Here is a 22,957-nt window from a genome sequence, read left to right as displayed (position 1 = left end):
ATTATCTATTTTCATCAACATTTCATGAGAATAATATATGGCCTACATACAGTCGAGTTCATTAGTTATAGGTCGATGGATGTTAGAATCAGGTTTCTGTGGGCGGGAGAAGTTACTTCTGACACGTGATTGATAGGTCAATAAAATAATGATAGTGCCAAAACAAAATTAGTATCGAGTTTAGTTTTGTGGCCATTACTTATCGACATAGCAACAAAGTTCGTCAGGTAAGTTCTTCTTTGAAACTTTAATGCAGAAACTTCTAAGTTTATTGATGTTTCTTCAAAACCATCACATCCTCCCTCCTCTTTTAAGCAAGTTTGTGGGTATAGGTTCTCCCGTGTTATCGACCACGACAAAATCTAAAACGCAAAGATTTCAACAACTAGGTTTTGTATTGGGTGCTGCGCGGGGGGGGGGGGGGGTCCTACCAACTTGACCAAAGCTCGCGCACTTGGTTATGACTTAAAACCCATTATCTTGTTGTTTCTTGTTCCCCGAGACTTGATATCTCTAGTCAAGTATTCGTTGAAAAACAAAAGCTTCTTACACAACTTACATCAGATTGTTATCTACCATCATTCTAACACATTAATATTGCGATTACTCTCATCGAGGGGACGCTTCTTCGATAATTATCTGATTAGGCACAAAAACATTCGATTCTGTTACTGTTTGAACTATAAACTTTCATGGTTTCCATGTGACAAATTTAAAAAATAATTCGTAAACTATTGCAGAAAAAAAATCAGGAGCACAAAATTGCCTGATTTATTTGAAAACATAATTAAAACAATCAAAATCCCTTAACTATAATTAATTTAATGTTCACAATAAAGTATCAGTATTAAGTTTTGCGCGATCATATTTCCCCGGTGAAGAAAAGCAAAATATTGAGATAAAACTGTAAAACAAGGGTAAAAAGATGCACACGCCTCCAGAGAAACCAGCACAATAGTACAAAAGTTTGAATCTGAAAAGTTATGCAAAAAGTGAAAACTGAAATTGACAAATTTAGTTTATAACTAAAAGAAAACTAAAGTCTGTAGAAAAGATATCTTATCCCATGCTCATTAACTATTGCGTTTAACCGCAGTTCATTAAGTTGCCCTATTGATTCCATTTGTTTCGTCTGCTATGGTTACCGTTAAAACCAGTCGTTGCATTACTTGACTATTTCAGCCTTTTTGCGAGTAGTACAAATAGTATGCATGAAATTCTAAGTCTACGGCACGCATCTTTGTCAACTCTGTAAAGCTGCTTGAGCCTATTAAAAAACTTTTGCTGTTCAGATCCAGTTCCTTAAGATTTAAAAATAAGGATCGCAATAGTACAGAGCTCGCTCGTTGGTGCATCTATCCTTGTTGTCGAACTTTTGTTTCTTTGTAGTCCCAGGCCTTCTGTCTAATATATACAACCGTCTTAACTTGGTACACTCGGCTTAGGAATTTCATCAAAATATACAGTTGACACAACAATAATTGTTTCTGCAAAAAATAAATTTCATTAAGTTCAAGCTTGCTCAGTGCTTTAAAATTTTCAAGAATTGACATTCAAACGGGATGCCAACGATAATAAGATCACAGAAAAAGACCTCAAAAATTTGCGAAACTTAAGCAAAAACGCGTTGCAAAAAGTAATCAAAGCGAAGCGTGCTCAGAAGAGTCTCGTTAACTTTGACAGAAAATTGAAGAACAGGTTTCTCGGAATAATCTGATCGATTAGAGTAATTGCTTGGTTAGGCAAAAGTAATTAGAATTCACGATTTGAGTAATTACAATTAACGATTTGAGTAAGTAAAATCAGCGATTTGGGTAATAAGCTTTAAAAAAACTGCGTACTTAGATTCCACAATTTGCTTAATTAGATTACACAGTTTGCGTTATTAGATTCCACAAACTCAATATGCGTTTGACGACTGTTTCAGGATGTCTATCTGTGGCGACCAAAGGCAATCAAGTAAAATTAATTTTAGAAAAGTCCCCCTTACATTTAATAAAAGGAGTGGCGTGGTAATTAAATACAAACTTTCCCTCATTAAAAAAATGATTTCAAGTTTTGGAGAAACTGTTTTCTTAGTTTTTACTTGCAGTTGAATCCATTTAGGCACGAGAAATAGATTGGGGGAAGTTTGAGCAAGTAACAATTTCAGAAACTGCCTCTTTCTTACTAATAAAATGGCGGGTAATCATTATGACAAATTCCCCACATTTTCTAAAAAAAGATTTCGGGTTTCGAAGAAGAGTATTTTCTCAGTTTTTTACTTAGAGTTCAAAACATCAGCTGAAATTAGTTGTTTTTAACTTCACCAATTTCCTCACAAATATTTTATCTCACAAACTTTCCCCGAACAAACTTAAAATTTATTTTAGAGAGTTGTTTACGAAGTTTGGATTATTTCAAGAACGACGTGCAAATTTCGGTGTACATGAAAAAACTAAAACAATACATTAACAACAAATATTGAGTTATTTAGGCCAAAAACGTCTCGAAGTTAAATTTGTAGCTCATGGTTTGATTTCGTAGCAATGCGTCCAGCAGAGTTTTAGGTGTCCGTTTTGCATTTGAAATTGTGTTCCATGTGCTATAGGGGAAAAGACGAGGATGCCATGTAAATGGACTTGGGTGGCTAGAACGTAAGAATTTTGTCAGAAGGAAAAACGAATACGTGCATAATTATATTTTAGTTAGTAGTTTTACTTGCGATTCGATTGTTTTTGTTATTTAAATCAATTATTAGGTAGCCAAATTCTGCACCTAATCCAAAAAGCTAATCCTAAAGTATTTGGTTTCATCTCGAACTAATTTTGTCAAAATCAGAATTACTCACCCTTGGTTATTAAATTCATCTAAATTTTGGGAGAGGTCTTTGTGCGTTTAATCATCGATTAAACATGTCTATTCCACAATATTGCTTTGAATATAGAACTTTAGATTTAGAAAGAATATTAGAATTAAAGAACGTAGAACTCCTTTTTCTTGCTTTGTGAATTCCACTGACAGATTTCATTAAGTGTATGCATCTTTGTATGGCAACTGTTTTCTACAAAACCGCTCAAAGCGTTCTATGGAAAATGTTAACGGATTAGTGTAAGTATAGGTCAAGTTTTTGTACGTGAAGACGCAACACCGAAATTATACGCTAAACTAAAGTTCCAGACAACAATTAAAAAATTTTATGAAAAAGTTCAAGCATGACTGATTAACACATTGCTCTCAAACGGCTGTCGAGAGGTTTGATCCGTCAGTAACCAATTGTGACTCTAGGAGATAGCTTAATCTTAACAGAGTCAAAAAGGAGTAGGAGCATTAGGTAAAAGGCTCAAGGCACGTATCTTTGCCGTTTCCCTTCGCTCGTATTTTTCCTCCGTAGTCAATTGATTTTTTGTTTGCTCTGACGTTAGGCAACGTCGTAGGTTATGCTCACTTCCCCTTGATTCGACTTAGCATTTTCAAACTTTCGACAGCTCCATATGACTTCAAACAGATGAATTCACGAGATATAATGGCCCTTTTATCTTGTGAATCCTGTGCTCTTGTAAAGAAAAGTAAAAAAATATATCAAACTGACCAAGAATATTGATATTAAACATGTTTAGGGAAGTTTGAAGGGGAAGTCGAGCGTGTTGGCTGACATATTGAATGAGGTGGAGGGAGAAAAAACCGAAAAAACCTCCAGCAGGGCTAATATACTTACTACAAATTCGAGCAATTAATCAAGTCGCGAATTATTTTCAATTTTTATGAGGAAAAAGCTTGAACTCATCGGACAATTGTATGTTCTAAACATGTTTGTGCCGTAATTGAGCCCAAACTTTCAATCATGCAACCTTAGGTTGAGCATTTCGTGATCCAAAAATGTAATGACACGGCCATATTGAACAAAAAACTTACCCGGCAGATTGCCGGAAAATAGCCGCCGTTCATTCCCATAACTCTATTGGGATTGAAAGAAAAAATATCAACAAAAATTGATTTTTGTATAAAAAACATTTTAAGTCCGTTTTATTTTGATGCCGTTTCGTAATTGAACATGTTCCTGTCGCTCAGTGAGAGGCTACAGGGTCTGGTATCAATACCAAGAAGCATTATAGATAGTAACTAAAACTTATGAGAACAAAGTTCAAGTACCGGGCATCTAAAAATGGGCTTTATGGGTTTATCCTGTTTCTATTTCTGACTTCGATTTTTTTTTATACTGACTCTCTTCATTTTGAATTGCTTTGCCGAGCAGCTGCTGTTTAAAAGGACTTTGAGCAGAATGACAGAAGAGTGAAACTAGCCTAGAGAAGTCAAAAAGATTTACCCTTCGCTCGTATTTTCCTCCGTAGTCAATTGATATTTTTGCTTTGATTATGCAAACTTAGTTTCTGTATTCCATGATACAAGGCAATGAACTAGTCGATAAATTAGACAATGCATTTGATTAAAATCTAGTCAAAAGATAGTAGAATTGAAGGTAGAATCAATAGAAAAAAAGTACATCCCAAATCCTCAACATTTGCTCAATAAAATTGACGAAAGCAAGCTAGTTACTTCGCTAAGCATTGAGTGGAGGCCTAAGGAGGCAACAAAACTTCCCTTAGCACCTTGTTTGTTAGTCTTTCCTGGTGCTCCGGTGATTTGTTTTATACTCAGATACTAGTTAAGTGCTAAGAGAACTGCTGTGACCTCATCTCAAGTATATATACTACCATTTGTCACCCTTTGCAGCGACAAATTAATATTTTAACTAGACTGAAAGGAAACAAAACTAACGGTAAACAATTGAATTTAAGTCCCTGGGAAAATTAGTTCCGAGTTTAAGGACTATATTAGTAATCAAGCATATCACTGCTCGAAAGACATTACTGCATGTCAAAATTATTTTAATTGTGTTTAGTTAAAACGAATTTTGAGAAAGCAGAATTTCAGTCAATTTTTTGACTGATTGCAATTTTAATCAAACTATTTAGGTAATGTTAATGTTCCACGGACTTTCCCTGTTCATCCCGTTTTTGAGAACAAAAATTCTAACGGTAAGTAAAAAAAAGACACGAAAAGGCGGTAACTTGCATACAGATAGCTGGCATATTGCCTAAAAATAGCAGCGATAACGAGCTAGATCTGTGGTATCAAAAAGAAAAGAACACTCTTCATTTTTATTAATTGCTGAGATTTTATACATTGATTGTAAAACTCATTGACGCTTCTATTAGCTACTCAAGGCCATTTTAATAGTGAGGCAAGTCATTATTAAGAGCGATGTAAGTCACGTGTAACCAAAGATCACGCGAATAAAAAACCCGCTTCAATAAGAGTGAAAATGACGTCAAGCACGCAGTCGAAATTGTATAAATGAATGGACCAAAAGCAGATATGCTGATAGTGACGTCATATGGTTGTAACAAAAATATCGTTACGACGAAACAAAAAACAAAGCAGGACAAGCCATGACCTACAATTGAAAGAATGTTCATATCGTAAACAAAAAATTAGACATAAAAATGTCTACAAGTGCGCATATGGAAAACCGTTGTCACATAAGAACCAAAACCATTCAGCTATCGTTTTGCGGCTATTAAGAAGACCAACAGGACTAAAAAAAATCTACAAAACTTTAAAAATCAATTCAACTATCAATTACAAAACAAAACATAGCCGGCAGATTGCCGGAAAATAGCCGCTTGCGGCCTACCATGAATTGAAACAACTTAAGAAACAAGATAGGCATATTGACCAAAAGTCCTTTAGTAGACCACTAGATTTTTTGGGTGAGATACGCACTGTCAATTTTATAACACATACAGTCTATAAGGAAAAAGCCCTAGAAGAGCTTTCTCAAAATTGATATTCTTAATCAAACACTCCAAGACTAATACTCAAGAATTAGGGCATAAAAGTTTGGCACCACTTAGATGCACACTATTGATCTTTAACTAGTAAATGTTCATGAAAATCAAAGTTCCATAATTGAGTTCAGAAACCATTTTTTTAGTGAGGCAAGTCACGCAATTGACCTAAAAGCAGAAATGACGTCACCGTAAGACTAAACAAAAATCTGTTAGACGAAGTAAAAAATACATAGCAGTACAAGTCCTGACGTACAACTCAAAGAATTTTCATTGATTAAACAAAAAAACTAGACCTAGAATGGACTATGAGTGAATTGGGAAAACCATTTCTAAAAAAATCAGATACAAAATTTGAAAAAAAAACAGAAAATCAATGTCAAAATGCTGCAAGTGAACTAAAAACCACTAGAGAGAAAAGGAATTTAGCTCAAAGAAAAAACTAGGCCCAGATTGAACTATGAATGGATCAGGAAAACTATTTAGGGAAAAATCCGATCCAAAAAATCGAATATAAAACATACCCGGCAGATTGCCGGAAAATAGCCGCCGTTGATTCCAATAAGCATGATTGGGATTGAAAGAATAAAGGATATTGAAAAAAAAAGATTTTTGTACAAAAACATTTTTTTAAGTCCGATTTATTTTGATGGCATTTCGTAGTTGAACATAACGTACTTCTGTTACTTCTCTAGAGAGGCTACAGGGGCTACTATCAATACCAATAAGCATTAGAGATGGTAACTAAGACTTATAGGAACGACGTTCAAATAGCGTGCATCTAAAATTGGCTTTCCGGGTTTATCACGTTTCTACTTCTGACTTCAATTTTTTATACTGACTCTGTTCATTTTGAATTGCTTTGCTGAGCAACTGATGTTCAAAATCACTTTTAGCAGAATGAGAGAAGAGAGAAACTAGCCTGGAGAAGTCAAAAAGATATCACGCAAAATGTTGAAAAAGCGGCAAAATGAGGTAAAGCGAAACATTTTTGTATTCGACGAAGTAAAAAAACATAGCAGGACAAGTCCTGAAATACAATTCAAAGAATTGAATGAAAACTTAGAATTAATCTACTCGACCAGCAGATCAAATCAACGATGCCAGCTAAAACACAAACAAAATCAAAAAATATCACAAAAAAACTGAGAAACAAACAATCAAACGAACTAAACAAATATATAATCATTGCTAAAACTTTTAAGCTTTTACCCCTAAGGCAAAATTTGATCCCTTTTTGAGCCCAAAAACTCCTAAAAAAGACCATTTAACCTTGAATTGAATCCATCCGAGCAGCCGCAACACTCTAAGCACTTGAAGGACTACTAACGTCCACTTTGGGCCTCTAATGAAACTTAATGCCCGCTGGGCTTTACCTGTTTATCCCGTTTTGAAAGATCAAAGTCATTGAAAAATGTGTGAACACATCTTAAAAAAAACACAGCGCCCCAATACAATTCAAATTCTTTGAATTGTAAAAATAGGAGCGCTATAATAGCCGGCTGAGAAGATCAGGGCGGCTATTAATCAAAGTGAAAATGCCGCATGTGAACAAAAAACCACTAGCCAGAAAGCGAATTTTTGTTCAAACACCGTATTCTCACTCTACGTCAAAATTAGAAAAAAAAATTCACGCCACAAAACCACTCGCTTTTTCGCTCCAGTTCCTGTTTCGGCGTGACCAAAATCAATACTCCAATTTGACTTCAAAAACCATAAAATTTGTGAACAGACCTTAAAAAAAGACAGCGCCCCAATACAATTCAATTCTTTAAATTGTAAAAATTAGGAGTGCAATAATAGCCACCTGGAATTGCTGACGCGGCTATTAATGACGGAAAAAAAATTGGCTCATTGTGCACTTAATTGACCTCGACTGTGATGCCATGTCTTTCCGGCGAAAACCTTCAATTATGCTAACTTAGTTTGGGGATTCCATGATAAACTGAACACTTTGAATAAAATCTATTCAAAAGGTAGAAGTAGAATCAACAGAAAACAAGTATCTCGAATCCCAAACATTACATCATCAACATTATTGAAAGCAAGCTAGTTACTTCACTCTGCGTTTGTTTATCAGTTATAAATTTGATCCTTAACGAGTCTTCACAATCCGATTCTGTCTTCTGCAAGGGTCATTCATTCATCTAACATCTGTTCCCGCTAAGCGACCCTGTTAACAATTATACCTTCAGCTAAGCTTTTCCGTTCTAACGAAGCGAAAGCTTTTTCAAAACTTTGCGGCGCTTTAATGTGATGTTATTTATGTTATAATCATACACCAACAAGATAGACAGATAAAGAGACAGAGAAGTTAAAACCGAGCAATTAGGTCTGAGAACTTAGAATATTGGTCCATGATGTTTAACAGATCAGTCACATCAAAGCCCTGTAAAAGTCGATCATAAAAACTTTTATCCGATCTTTGAAATCCTGCAACTTTATGAGCCAGCACATAATGATTAAAATACAATATGTAATTACAATTTGCGGTCCACCAACTTGCGCTGCATTCTCATGATAAGACAAAATCATCCTGAAATTATTATTATTTATGTTTTATTGTGAAGGACTCAATTGTTAACAAGGTCCAACCAAAGTTTTCCTGCTTCTGTTTTGATAAATAAAAACAACAATAACAACAGTAGTAGAATCTGCTTCTAAGGACAATAATGACACTTAAAGTAAAGATAGTGGTAGTGGGTTGGTTGGACTGATTCTAAGCTTCAACTTGCATCTGTTCTGCCTCCTCTTTCAGTAGAGCCTCTTTCTCCTTCTTTAGTCTTTTCTTCTCTTTCTTCTTTCGCTTCGCTTCTTTCTCCAGGTCCTCGAACTCCTTCAGCTCCTGATCAAATAGAACAAAGCGGTTCACTTCTACAATAAACATGCTGTTTTCATAATTTAATTAGATCACCTAATGTACAGTAATTCTAATCTCATCAATAATTCTTAGTGGATAAATCGCAATTTTAATCTTTCCCATTCTCATTACTCTTTAAAATGATCATTTAGCTGATATAAGGTTCTTGTGGATATCACTGCAACTAGAACAAAACACTTCCGGAAGGAGGAAACTTACAGCTGTCGAAAATTCGCGGATAAACTTTGATCAAGAACAGCTGAGCAGATAGACAAGAAGCTGAACAAATGTTCAGATATCATACACACAAAGTGTCCCTGTAAAGCTCCTAAGTGGTCAAGTTCCATAAAAAATATTGTTTTCTTTCACTGGATAAATTACCAAGCATTTTCAATTTTCATACAACATAAAGCAAGAAAAGTGGCTATCAGAAAAATGAACCTTTGAAACAGCGCATTTTTTTGCTGCATTATCTTGTCAATAATTGTTGTGATAAATTATTGAATAGAAAGAAGGCGTTTCGAAAAAGAACATATGATTGCTTATTTGATTGTTCTCAACAAGCATTTTATTTTTACTGTTTTATCACAGAGTTGCAAAGTCCCCATTTTTTTCTGAATTGAAAAGAACCTCAATATTTAGCTTATATGCACAGTCACGGGAAAAATGGAGGAAGTTTTAAGATAATTGTACTTTTTGGTAATAATGTGGTAAGCTTTAGTAGCACTAACGAGGTATAAAATGAAGAAAAACGGTTAAAATGTTTACTAATGTACAAACACACACTAAAGCCAAAAACATTATTTTCCGTCAGGAGTATAATACGAAAATTCGGGGGAAAACTGCACGGGCGGATATGACTAAAAACATGCATACAGATGCTTCACATTAAAAACCTCAAATACTGGAAACACACCCGGCAGACTGCCGGAAAATAGCCGCCATTGATTCCCATAACACCGATTGAGATGGAAGGAACAAGAAACCATAAAAAAATTGTTTTACATAAATATTTTAAAGTGCCAACTATTTTGATTGGATTTTCTAGTTGGACATACTCCTGTTTCTGAATGAGAAGATACAGGGGTTAGCATCAATTCCAAAACGCATGTTAGATAAGACTTATAAGAACAAAGTTCAAGTAGCGGACATCTAAAATTATCCGTTATAAAATTATCCCGTTTCTGTTTTGATTTCGTTTTTAGATACTCAATCTGTTCAAGTTACATTGCTACGCTGAGCAATTGATGTTTAAGGATACATTGGGAAGAATGAGCGAAGGATAAAACTAGCCTAGAAAAACTAGCCTCAAAAGATTTTATGCTAACTGTCGAAAAAGCGGCAAAATGAGGTAAAGGTAAAGGTCCTGACCTACAATTCACAGAATTGTCATTGACTACACAATAAACGAGAACTATAATGAACTATGAATTGATTGGAAAAACTATTTCGAAAAAATTCCGATCAGGAAAACAGTAAAAATCAGAAAGCAATTGCCACATGTAGACAAAAACAATAGCAAGAAAGGAAAATTAGGTTCAAACAAAAAAACCACTAGCGGGAAAGCGAATTTTTGTTCAAAAACCATTTTCTCACTCTACTCTAAAATTCGAGTGAAAAAATTTAACGCCGCGAAAGCACTCGCTTTTTCGCTTTACTTCCTGTTTCGGCGTGACCAAAATAAAAAACTGAATTGTTAAAAACATAGCAAGACAAGTCCTAAATTACAACACAAAGTATGGGTTTAACCAATGAACCGACTAGAAAGGTTTTTTCAGCAACATCAAACACAGTCAGTCAACAAAGCCCTTGACTCTATATGCAAAAAACGAACAATCTAAGACAATCAGAATATTTCTCTTTCCAAGATTGTGTTTAAGAACCCACGATAACAATTATTGAAAATATTGATTCTATGCGTCCTTAGAATGAGTAAATAATACAATAACCTTGTGAGAATCAATGGCAGACAAAGCAAAAAAGACAAACGTTGAAAAACAAATTGGTAAATTCAAACTTTGAAAATCAATAACGCCATACTAAGAGAACCTCATTACTACAGGCCAAAACCTTTAACCACAGCATTTCATAAAATTTTGAAGTCCATAAAAACACTTTGCAGCAGTTCCAATGCATGAAAAGGACAAAAGAACTACAAATGAACTATTAGGCAAATTCACGTATACCTTTCAAAAACAAATGGTATCTCAGTGAACAAAAATGTAAGATAAAAGATGGAGTTATTAAATCGACAATATTTAGGCCACATTAGAAGACCCATTAAATTTTAGTGTTGTCTTCGAGACTAAGCTTAAAAACGGAAAGCTTAGTTAGTCTTAAAAAACAACTGTTATGAGCACAAGTGACCAATTAGATTCTTCCGATGAAATCTGCCACAAGATTAAGTGATAAAACAGCAAAAGTACAGCAAAAACTAAAAAAAAACAGAAAAGCCTATAAGCTAAAAAAAACAGCGAAAAACTGAAATATATTTGATTGATATAGGCATCCTGAGCCACCTATGAGACTTGTCGTTTAGGAAACTAAGATTTAACCCAACATATTGAGCAATAAAAACTTGTAAACCTTAAACGAATGATAGGTAGACCGCGCATAAAATAAGAGCGCATAAGCTGATGAGCCCCATGGCCAATATAATTATTACAAACTTTGCTTCAGTACAACATTTTCCCATTCCTTATCTGTAGTTGTTTAGTTAGTGGTTTTCATCACAATTTTATTGGTTTTACACATTCCATCAAACACGCTAGTAGACTGAACTTGTTGATTCCTGTTGCGAGTTTTCTACGTCACGTTTTTTGTTCAAAATAAATAATCAAAATGGCAAATTCTGGGCACATGTCACTAGAAAATATTCAAAACTTCGATTAAAATTTTGCAGTTGCAAAATTTTAAAGCGCAGACGTTATCTCCATGTCTTAAGTTTTTTAAGACCACCAAAATACAAAAAGCATGTAAAATTTTATGTTAGAAAAACCTTTGAAACACAATGAATACATTAGAACATAGTCAACTCAAGTTAAACAATTGAAAGACGGTTTGTGTCCCGTAGAAACTCGCAAGATTTTGGTCAGACCAGGCTCAAGCAATCCTGCTTTCTAGTTACTTAACGTTAGGCAATTTTGGCAATCGAACTGCAACAAGTTGAGAGATATAAATCTAAAAATCTTTCTCAGATGCTACTTCAAACATTTCTCACAATCTACGGTCGACTTAGAAAATCTAAATGCAATTCTTTGTAAAAAAAAATGAGAAAAGGACATTTTGAGCACATTTAACTCGAAAAATTTATCTATTGCATGATCCTGAAAAACAGGCGCATGAAGATCAGTTTCTTAGGTTTCTCTGAAATGCGTCCTTGTCAAATTGCTGCATGAAAAATGCAGATCACTGAAAAATCTCATTCTAAAGTATACAGCCACGTCTCTATAACACATAAGACAATTATGGCCACAAAAAAAAAGAAAAATACGGGCGGAGCCCCAAAATTGATGGAAAATGTAGGTTTTGTTCCTCGTTACGCTTAGATAAATTGCTAAAACTAAATAAAGGCGATAGACTTTCAAGCATCCCGAAAACAAAGATAATCTTTGCTTGAAAAAGACACACAACATGAGATACATTGATGTGCCTTTTCTTGATGTAACCAAGAGCTAGACAATACGGTTATCAAATGATGACAGAAAAGTTTCACAATTCTGCAAAATAAGCCAAAACTCGCAACTGAAAAAAAAATATTAAAAAAAATTATTTTCATGATTTTTATTTTACAAGCAGCTAACTTGGGTGAAGAACTACAAAAAAAGGAAAAGCAGATATAAAAATGTAACTGTAATTCTTTGTTCAATATTTAAAAAAACAACAAGCTGAAACAACACTGCCAGCAAAATCGTTGAATCTGCTCATTACACCGTACGCAGCGAATTCAACAACCCAGCATTTTAGTTTAGTAAATATTTCAATTTGAACACAAAATTGCAATAAGCTTTTGACGTTTTTTAAAACGACTTTGATTTGACCAAAAACTGATGATGTTTTAAAAAACTAGGTTGAATTTTCAACTTTCAAGAGAAAAACGTCGGAAGAATTTCTCTCCAAAGACAAGTGCGAGCTCAAATCTATTGCGGCCTGCTTCAGTCGGGGGGAGGGGTAACTAAATTCACTGCCGGGGGGGGGCGTCAAATGACGTAATTAGAGATTATTATATACCAAATAACCACTAAATTAAAGGGAAAAAAATTAAACCAATTTTTGCGCACTTTTCTTTTGACTTTTAGTAGTTAACTACCGCCACTTGAGTTCAACTGCTGACTTGTGAATGCGAGAGAAAATTAGATCTCGCAAAACAAAAAATTTAAGGGCGTAAAAATTCAGCAATGTCAAAACGTTCAGCAGAAATTTTTGCATAAAAATACCCATAAGTTTACAATAAATGCTTCAACCTTCGTTCAAGAGCAATCAGCTTGAGTAACTTGAAAAATAAATATTTTTTTCATCCTCACTTAAATGAGTGACAACCATAGCACAAAAAAAACTGATAAAGCAAACCAAATAAGCGAAGGCCAAATATGCGTATGGCAAAAACAACTACTAGTTTTCAAATTCCTGATCTCTGATTAGTGAGCCACAAAGAGTGACTTTTGCCAAAAAATGTTGAAAACTTAAAAATATTAATTTTTTTAGAAGAAGACTTTTGACTATTTAAAACAATAAAGAACAGGGGGATGGGGGCTGATGTGGGAGAGGGTAAGGCGGGGTTGAGGTGTGCGTGGGAGATATGGAGAGTCAAGAACCGCCCTTCACAACATGTGTATAGGTCTCCAAAAAGTTTCTGTGAATCGCATACTTGGAGAATAGTTAGTTGAAAGGCTCTAAGAGAACTTAATGCCCTCTGGGCGGTAATTGTTTATCCCGTTTTTGACGACGAAAAGTCGAATGTTTCAGACGAAAAATCGGTCAAGCGGAAAATTGCATAAAGACTAGTAATAGAACACAAGACTAATAAATTTGCTACAAACATCTTTGGAGAGCAAGCAATCATACGTCTTGAGTTAAATTTAGTGATTCAGCTTTTTGGTGATTCAACATATCTCTATCCAAATTTAGTGATTCAACATATCTTGATAGCTAGTCTATAACCTAAAAACAGAATTCTCAGACCTCAAAATAGAAACACCAAAATTGCCGTTCCGTGATTCGAGTAACAAAGCAGGTGAAGTTTCGAAAGTAGAAATTAGCGTTTAAACCAATTCAAATATCAAATTTTTTTTAAAACAAAATTAAAAGAAACTTTAAGTAAAACCCGGAGTGATGGGTGATCCAAATCGCCAAAAACTACCCTTTACATCGTGATTTTTATGTCTTCTCAGCACCTTCGTTGATTGGTACACTTAGAGACAAGTAAAGCTCTAAAGAGAGCTGTTCATCCACTTAAAGCACACCGGACTTCACCTGCTTATCATGCTTTTGAAGATGAAAAGTTAGAAACGTCAGACGAAAAATCATGATGAAGCAAAAAATCGCATAGAAAAGACCACAGGGCTTCTATAGTTGAGATCTCATCGTTAAATACTGTAACATCTACCTGCAAGGCCTCCTCCATGAACTCTTCATTCGTTTTGGGCACCACTCCAGTCTTGTAGTAACTCAAACGATCTTCCACCATTACTCTCAGCTTCGTTCCAATCACCATATTTGGTTTTTCTGAGAAACAATCGATTCGTGCCGCTATTGCACATTTGTTAGCCAAGTACCTGGACATTTTACCCTTGTCTTTCATTTCGGCTCGTCCGATGAACGTCGAGTGGAAAATCAAGCCATACTTGGGGGTCGCAGTTTTGGTTTTCAATGCTCTGAACAATGCCTTTTCGGCTCCAAGGATCTGAATCGTAGATGCTGGATACTTTGCTAAGTTTATCAAACTTCCAGCATGGCTGATCAATCTAGCGCCGACAATTTCTCCGACAAGGCTACATAAGTTAGGCGCAATCATTGACATTTTCTTGCATAGATACTCATATAATACTGCACGGTAGTCAACCAACATTGTGGCCTTCTGACTGAAAGCTTCAATGTTCAACAAATCAACGGGGGAAATTTCCATACCCATTGACGTTTTGGCCGCAACAGTTATTTGGTCTGTTAAAGCTTCATCTCCTAAGAGCTCTGTGATTTCAGCTTGAAGTTGTGCGCAATTGCTTCGGTCCTTGATTAGGTTAACCAGTTTGATGTACAATCGGTTATCATTTATAATCTTAACCAGCTCTGGAAAATGGTAAGAGTACCATTCCCTGATTCGCATGGAAAACATGTTGATGTCTTTGTCAAGTTGATCTAGTAAGTTCACACTTTGAATGATCATGTTATCAGCTCTGTTCACGTTGAATTTTACCTTACATCGTGAAAAGCTATGCGACAGTCCAAGAGTTGCTTTCATTTCAGATTTTGTGGTCAAGCCCTTTACGAAAAACTGGAAATGCCGTTTGATCAGTCTGGCAATTTCTGGCACGCTTCCTGCGGTTATGCAATTGATTCCCATACCCTCAATAATAGCCGCGCCCAGTTTTCCATCAACAACTCCCAGCGCGACCTTGCTTTTCTTTTCCAGGGGTAGATTTGATTCCAGGAATACTTTTAAATCGTCGTGAACGACACCTTCGCTGACACAATTCGTGTTGTCAATTGCATTCACACTCGAGAGGAAAGGCGAAAAAGCTTGCAGTCGAACAACTGACCCGAAAACCGAAGCCTCCAAAGCAGCTCTTGGGTCTTTGTTGATTTCGTCAAAGCCTTTGACCCGGAACAGGGCATATCCGGATGCATGCTCGTAGAGTACAAACAATCTCTGGGTAGATTGCTGAGATTTTACTTCCTTTTCTTCCATCTAAACCTGAAAGGAGCACATTCATGTTCAACTCATGTTTTTATACAGATAGAAAATAGTGTTCAAATAAAAGAAACGAATATTAATAATTTTTGCCCGCGGACGAGAGAGTCAAATGGCTGCCTGTGGAATTGAACTCTGACCAGAAGGAAATCTTTACTTCTTTCCTAGAAACGCCAAAAACATATTTGGTACTCTCTCTTGACTTTTTTAATTTTAACAGAAAAATCACCGAAATACCATAACATTCATATTAATAACCCATTTGGTATCTTTAAAAAGGCCAAAAAATTTTAGGTTGGTCAATTACTTATAGGCTCAAAAAACACTGAGCTAAAAACTGTCATGGAACAACCCGTGATACTCGTCTTAAAAAACAGAACTCGGGAATCAACTGTGCGACCCAAAAGACACATAGTGAAAGCATAAGGTAGATGACATTCTTAGAAACCAAACTAAGAAACTAAGTTTACGAAAACAAACTAAAAATTAGAACTCAAAATGATCTTTCTGGAGTCACTTCAAAAAAGACCAAAAACAAATATTTATCTCTTGTTGCAGAAATCATATACAAATGGAGTTCAAACCATTGCAGAAGTTGAATTAATAAACAAAAAGACAGATGAAACAGGTTATGCAAATGCAAAAAAAACTCGTTTAAAACCCAAAACCGAGGTCTAAGGAATATTCGCAGCAAACAGTAATCGGTCAAAAATTTTGGAATTCTGGATGCTGAATTTTATCGCTTGGAATCAATTGCGAACAAAATATAAGATGCAAAAATCATTACTTTTTACAGCTAATAAAAGCAGATCGATTAAAAAAATGTCTTGGGTGAACGATAAAACGATACTTGCTAGCATGTGGAGAATATGTATGCATTGTAAACACATTAGGAACAGACTACTTCCCGACTTTTGAAAGTTGAAAACCAACCTTAAAATTAATTCAGCATAAACAAATACATTTAACTATTTAGCATTCAAAGCTTAGAAAAATCAAATAGCTATCCTCCTGGACAGATAGAACAAGTGAAAACAGCCCACAGAGTCAAAACAAAATCAATTCGCAAAAAATATCAAAATTTTTCAAAACTGCAATTAAGAATCTTGACTCATTTAAAAGACTCAATGCCATAAACCTTCAGACATAGCCGATAAATTGCTGGAAAATAACCGGTGATGACGTGCTTGGCGCACATGGTGATTGAAACAAAAAGAAACATAGATATTGCCAAAAAGTTCTCTAATTCAGTGTGCAGCTTCGGTCAGATTCTAAAACTATACTTAATTAAAAGTTTTAAACTGAAAACTATAAAGCTTAATAATAATGTCAGCTAGAAATGGCTCAAATGAACTTTGATCACCTAATACACAATGACTTAATGACCGAGCTTTATCTGTTTATCTATTTCTTTTAATTTTGTTCTTTTGACATTGACCGTATTCACTGCATTGCGTAATTCACCGAGTGAAAAAATTTTAAATCCATTTAATTGATACAGTGAGTGAATTAAGTCACAAGTTAACGAGAAAATAGTGACCTACTTAAAACAAACACGTGATCAAAACGTAAAGCGAAATTTAAAAAAAAAGGAGAGCGCCTAATTAATAACCGTTGAGCTGACGGCAGCTATTCAGAGAAATAAACTGTAAAAGAAAATCCCTGACATTACCCCAAAAAAACATTACCCCATTGCTGAAAAACTTAAAACCAGAGTTCACAGGTTCGAAACATTTAAACTTTCTTCAAAAAATCAGTTTATAATTAGTAAGATTTCACATAACAAAAATACGTCATGTTATAAAAAGGCATTCAATGCTTGAATTACAGAAAGGATTTTGCCCAATGCACAGATTTTTGAAAAAAGTCCGCTTAAATTTCGAAAAAAGAAAAATTATTAAAAAAGCCAAAATAACTCAGAAAATAAGAATTATGTGCTAATTTGTAAATTGAAAATTATTTGGCTCTCACAAGGACTGTGATATCAATCTCAGGGGTTTACATATTAACACAGCATAGAACAAAATTTATTGCCAAAAAACCGAATTACAAACAGAAAACGGGTTCAATTTAATGAAAAACCGCTTAATTATAATGCGCTATTCTGTCAATACATTTTTCTTAATCAAAAACCCATTCACTGATCACAATGCATCATCAAAAAACCTCGATCGCTCGGGAACAATTAGTTCACACGGCAATTTTACTCTTTCGCTTTTAGGTCACAACACCTGAACGAATAGTAATTTCGGTGAAAAACCCTTCAAGAAAATCAATAATCCTCTTCGTGTCGTAAAAAAAACCAAGAGAAGGCCAATAATAGCCCCATCTATCGCTTTGCGGCTATTAACCATTCACTAACAAAACTTTTGATTGTTTACTGCAATTTACGTTAAAATCTTCATTAGTAACCACCTTCATTATACACAGGACCTTTATTGACCTTAAAAGAGCTTAGATTAATTTCAAATTACCTAATTATCCAGATCTAATCAGGAGCGAAAAACCAATAGGCGTAGTAAACGACGTCACGCAAAACAACGACTTAATGACCGAGCTTTATCTGTTTATCTATTTCTTTTAATTTTGTTCTTTTGACATTGACCGTATTCACTGCATTGCGTAATTCACCGAGTGAAAAAATTTTAAATCCATTTAATTGATACAGTGAGTGAATTAAGTCACAAGTTAACGAGAAAATAGTGACCTACTTAAAACAAACACGTGATCAAAACGTAAAGCGAAATTTAAAAAAAAAGGAGAGCGCCTAATTAATAACCGTTGAGCTGACGGCAGCTATTCAGAGAAATAAACTGTAAAAGAAAATCCCTGACATTACCCCAAAAAAACATTACCCCATTGCTGAAAAACTTAAAACCAGAGTTCACAGGTTCGAAACATTTAAACTTTCTTCAAAAAATCAGTTTATAATTAGTAAGATTTCACATAACAAAAATACGTCATGTTATAAAAAGGCATTCAATGCTTGAATTACAGAAAGGATTTTGCCCAATGCACAGATTTTTGAAAAAAGTCCGCTTAAATTTCGAAAAAAGAAAAATTATTAAAAAAGCCAAAATAACTCAGAAAATAAGAATTATGTGCTAATTTGTAAATTGAAAATTATTTGGCTCTCACAAGGACTGTGATATCAATCTCAGGGGTTTACATATTAACACAGCATAGAACAAAATTTATTGCCAAAAAACCGAATTACAAACAGAAAACGGGTTCAATTTAATGAAAAACCGCTTAATTATAATGCGCTATTCTGTCAATACATTTTTCTTAATCAAAAACCCATTCACTGATCACAATGCATCATCAAAAAACCTCGATCGCTCGGGAACAATTAGTTCACACGGCAATTTTACTCTTTCGCTTTTAGGTCACAACACCTGAACGAATAGTAATTTCGGTGAAAAACCCTTCAAGAAAATCAATAATCCTCTTCGTGTCGTAAAAAAAACCAAGAGAAGGCCAATAATAGCCCCATCTATCGCTTTGCGGCTATTAACCATTCACTAACAAAACTTTTGATTGTTTACTGCAATTTACGTTAAAATCTTCATTAGTAACCACCTTCATTATACACAGGACCTTTATTGACCTTAAAAGAGCTTAGATTAATTTCAAATTACCTAATTATCCAGATCTAATCAGGAGCGAAAAACCAATAGGCGTAGTAAACGACGTCACGCAAAACAAATTTGCTTCTCATTTTCGCACCAGTGAACCCGTATTTTAGCGTTCTAATTCCCTTCTAAACTGGAGAAAAAACAAATTCTGCTAACCACATATCCTATTGTCAAATTAAACAACTTCATCAAAGATTCACAATCAAAAATAATTTGAAAAAATGTGCTGTCTGTTTGCAATTCTATCCAATTGTAATGTTATTTAATTAGCATTGTCATCAGCGGAAACTGAAAAAAGTGTACATTGCTGTCCAAATTCATTGAACTTCCCCAAGATGGAAATATGAAAAGATTAGTGATTTGCATCACGTCGCTAGGGAGCAAATTAGATCACACGTAATTCAGAAGTTTGTGGCGATAAAAACAATCGACAAGTTAAATCGGTCATGCGAAAGACTACAATAATTGCACAAACTTTGCTCGCGACCAGTTAAAAAGTCTGATATGCAATGCGTTGTTATATTTTGAAAAAAAAAACCTCAGGAAAATGAAAATAAATTAAATATTTCTATCTAAAAATAGTTTTCTAAATACAATACAAGAGGTAAACAGTATATTCCCAATCAAATCAGATCCTTTAGCTTACAGAACTCTTTCTTTGTCCCTTGAACAAACATTTTAGATATTCGTCTAAACTTGCAAAAGGTGTTTTACAGTTGAATCGTTAAAGCCAATATCTAAGATTGAGAGGAGAAAACATTTTTATCAGACCAATAAAAGTTGTAGGTAGTTCAGGAAACAGGTTTACAACTTTTCCAAATTCCATCGGCTTTTGAGATATTCTAGAGATATGGTAAAAACAGACAATACATTCCCGCATTCCTATACTACCGAGCTAAGATAACCGATATCACCATCGCACTTGCTTGTCCAAAAGCCCGACAGATATTTTATGTTAAATTTAGCATTTTAATCAGGAAAGCACCAAAAAATACGGGATCGATCAATTCTGATAATTACTAAAACTATTAGCAGGGTAAATCCTTGTAACTGGAATCAACAATTGTATTTTATATAGTAGAAACAATTCATACACGTATGCCCGGAACAATTTTATCGGGGCTAAAAGGATTCTCTAAATCAACAACTAAAAAAAGATTATATTATATAAGTTTTTGTTATTAATGCACCATAGCTTCTCATATAAGACGTCGCCTAGTTCAAGTATGCTTTACATATAACCGCTAAAAATCTTGATACTCAGAACCCGCAATAAATTACAGGATTATTTGATGTTGCAACCAAATCGATTTGCAAAAAAAATGAGTTCATTCGCTTATGTTTTTTTGCATCTTCTGAGAGCCCAGAAAGGCTCTATAGGATGACCATCCAAACAAAGCTTTCAAAACAATAGTAACACTGCTGTGAGCAATGAAGGCTGCGAAAGAGCAGAAACGTGTACCTCCATTAATGACAGCAACCGAAAGGAATTCCCTTGCAGCACCAAAAACTCCAATTATGAGACTTATTTAACATCTATGTATTGTAATTAGAAAAAAAAACAACTAACGTCGGGCAAATTACGCCTGGAGAGGCAATGGCTTAGTCAATAGCAAGTTGGGGCTGAGGGAGGCACTTCAGCCAAGCACCAATAGAGAAAAAATGCTTCAGGGCACCTATGTAAAAAACACAAGTCGGCCCCATAAGGAAGGAGGGTTGCCCTTGGTTGGTCTAGCAAAATACCAAAAGAAAAAGAAAGATCGTATGACGATGCTAAATTTTGATTGGTTGAGAGACTTTTGTAAATTCATACAGCACGCATTTATTATCTTGAAATTCATACAGATGATTCTGCTCAGTACAGTTCAGTTGCTTACAAAATTGCTTGAATTGAAAACTTGTAGCAGAAAAAGAGCGTTTTTACCGAACCCGCGCTCCGAATAGCACTTAGCAAAAACTTGCAATTAAAAGCCGTTATTCGAAAGGATATTGCAACGATAACTCTGTGTTCATACAATATAGCACTTGGCACTAGCACCTACATAGCCGCCTCTAAAAAGATAAAAAAGGAAGAAGCAAGCTAAGAAGAGAGTTATCATATGGCGACAGAGATGTTGAACGCTTACTTCTGTTAATAAGAAAGAAAAATTTGCAACTAATGGAATTAGCCATTAACGGAAAAACTTACAATCTTCGAATCATTAGAAAAACAAACACTGGAATTAGCCTTTATTTTATCGCACAAGAGGACAATCAAACCGATATCAAACATATCCGTATTACAAAAAACTCAGAACTTTACAATTTCTTTTAAAACTATCGAATTCGAGAAATTAACCAAACCACAAGCACAAACCAACTTTACCCATTCAAAATTATTTGAGCATCAACCTATTTGTTTTGCTAGCAAAGAGAAAATACAACGCAAACCACAACAATACTTCTATGACACTGTTGGAAGGCTATCATCCTAGAAACCCGTTCGTATTCTTCAACGACAAAGCAATCGACAGAAAAGTAAGTCAAAAACTTGCAGCGAAGAACAAAAAAGACCAACCAAATAGCCTAAACTGCAAACTCTGTGACACAGCTAAATTGGAGAAGCGCACAAATTGCTCTTTCCACAGAAACAGTTCAACAACGAACTGACTAAAAGAAAATGGCAGATCCAAGTCCGCCTCACGTACATCTGAAAAGGTTCTCAGGACTACCAAACGAAAACTGGCCTGAATTTAAAGAACTACTGAGAGCAAGCATTGCCGTATCTAGAATTCCTCAAGCGAATCACCAACGTGCACGATATCTTCACCTACACTTAGCCGGTAATGCACTCAACTATTACCTTCGACTCGCCGAAAACACACGAAACGACATAGACGATTCGCTTGAACAACTACGCAACCGATATGCAGGAGCAGACCAAAGAAGAAACTTTGAGCTCGATCTGCAATCGACAAAGTTTGATCCAGTGAAAGAACAACCAGATGACTTCCTCACAGATTAGCAACGCCTCGCCAACCTCGCAATTGTAGACGATCCTGCAGCTCACATCGACCGCACTGACGAAAGAACAAGACGAATAAGAGAACAATTCATTCAAGGCATGCCCTTCAAGTACAAGAAAGTGTTGCTGAAAGAGAATGACAACATCACTGTGAACGAATTATGCGCTATCATCAAACGAAGAGTCAGAATTGATCAGATAAACCCCGAACCACAATACACCACGGCATTCAATACACTAAACGCATCAGGAAACCCTGCTGTGGCCCAAGCCATAGAAAGCATAATGGCGACAGGAATAGCATCAATGCAAGTAGCACAGCCACCGCATCAGCGCGTGGAGAGTACTCAGTACCCTAGCTACAAAAGAGGAAATTACTACAGAGGCTACAACTACAACAGACAAACATACCAGTATACTGGAAACCAAAATGGCCGAGGATACAGTAACAACTACAACAGCAGAGGACGTAAACGTGGAAGCTTTCAGAGAGGTCGAGGAAATTATTCGAGAGGAAGGTCAAACTTCCAACGAAACAACCGAAGTAATGGACGCACCGAAAGATCTCCTACACCAATGAGAACATTTTGCAGAACATGTGCTAGCAATGAGCACACTGCCCGAGATTGTCCAGAACGTCAACCAGCATATCGCGATGGAAACATGCCATTCAATCAGCAATCAAAAAACTAAATAACCAGCATGTTTTTCTACAAC

The 22,957-nt window shown here is 35.3% G+C and overlaps 1 protein-coding gene across 3 annotated transcripts; it reads right to left on the bottom strand.

Moving 5' to 3' along the window:
- Window positions 1-7,781: 7,781 nt before the first annotated feature.
- Window positions 7,782-15,597, bottom strand: LOC142351177 (nucleolar protein 56-like). 3 transcript variants are annotated; one of them, XR_012760950.1, is made up of 3 exons: window positions 14,297-15,597; window positions 8,427-8,676; window positions 7,782-8,004 (listed from the first exon to the last, which is right to left on the bottom strand). XR_012760950.1 is itself a non-coding variant. In XM_075403297.1 (3 exons), the coding sequence occupies exons 1-3, from the start codon at window positions 15,593-15,595 to the stop codon at window positions 7,995-7,997; spliced, it is 1,419 nt and encodes a 472-aa protein (XP_075259412.1). In that variant the 5' UTR covers window positions 15,596-15,597; the 3' UTR covers window positions 7,782-7,994. The 3 variants fall into 3 exon arrangements, 1 of the variants encoding a protein (XP_075259412.1); XR_012760951.1 differs by having other exon boundaries at window positions 7,782-7,994; XM_075403297.1 differs by having other exon boundaries at window positions 8,567-8,676.
- Between the last annotated feature and the right edge of the window lie 7,360 nt (window positions 15,598-22,957).

This window comes from Convolutriloba macropyga, chromosome 12, assembly GCF_964194025.1.
Source record: "Convolutriloba macropyga chromosome 12, txConMacr16.3, whole genome shotgun sequence".
Taxonomy (NCBI): Eukaryota; Metazoa; Xenacoelomorpha; order Acoela; family Convolutidae; genus Convolutriloba; species Convolutriloba macropyga.
This window is presented reverse-complemented; position numbering and strand designations above follow the sequence as displayed.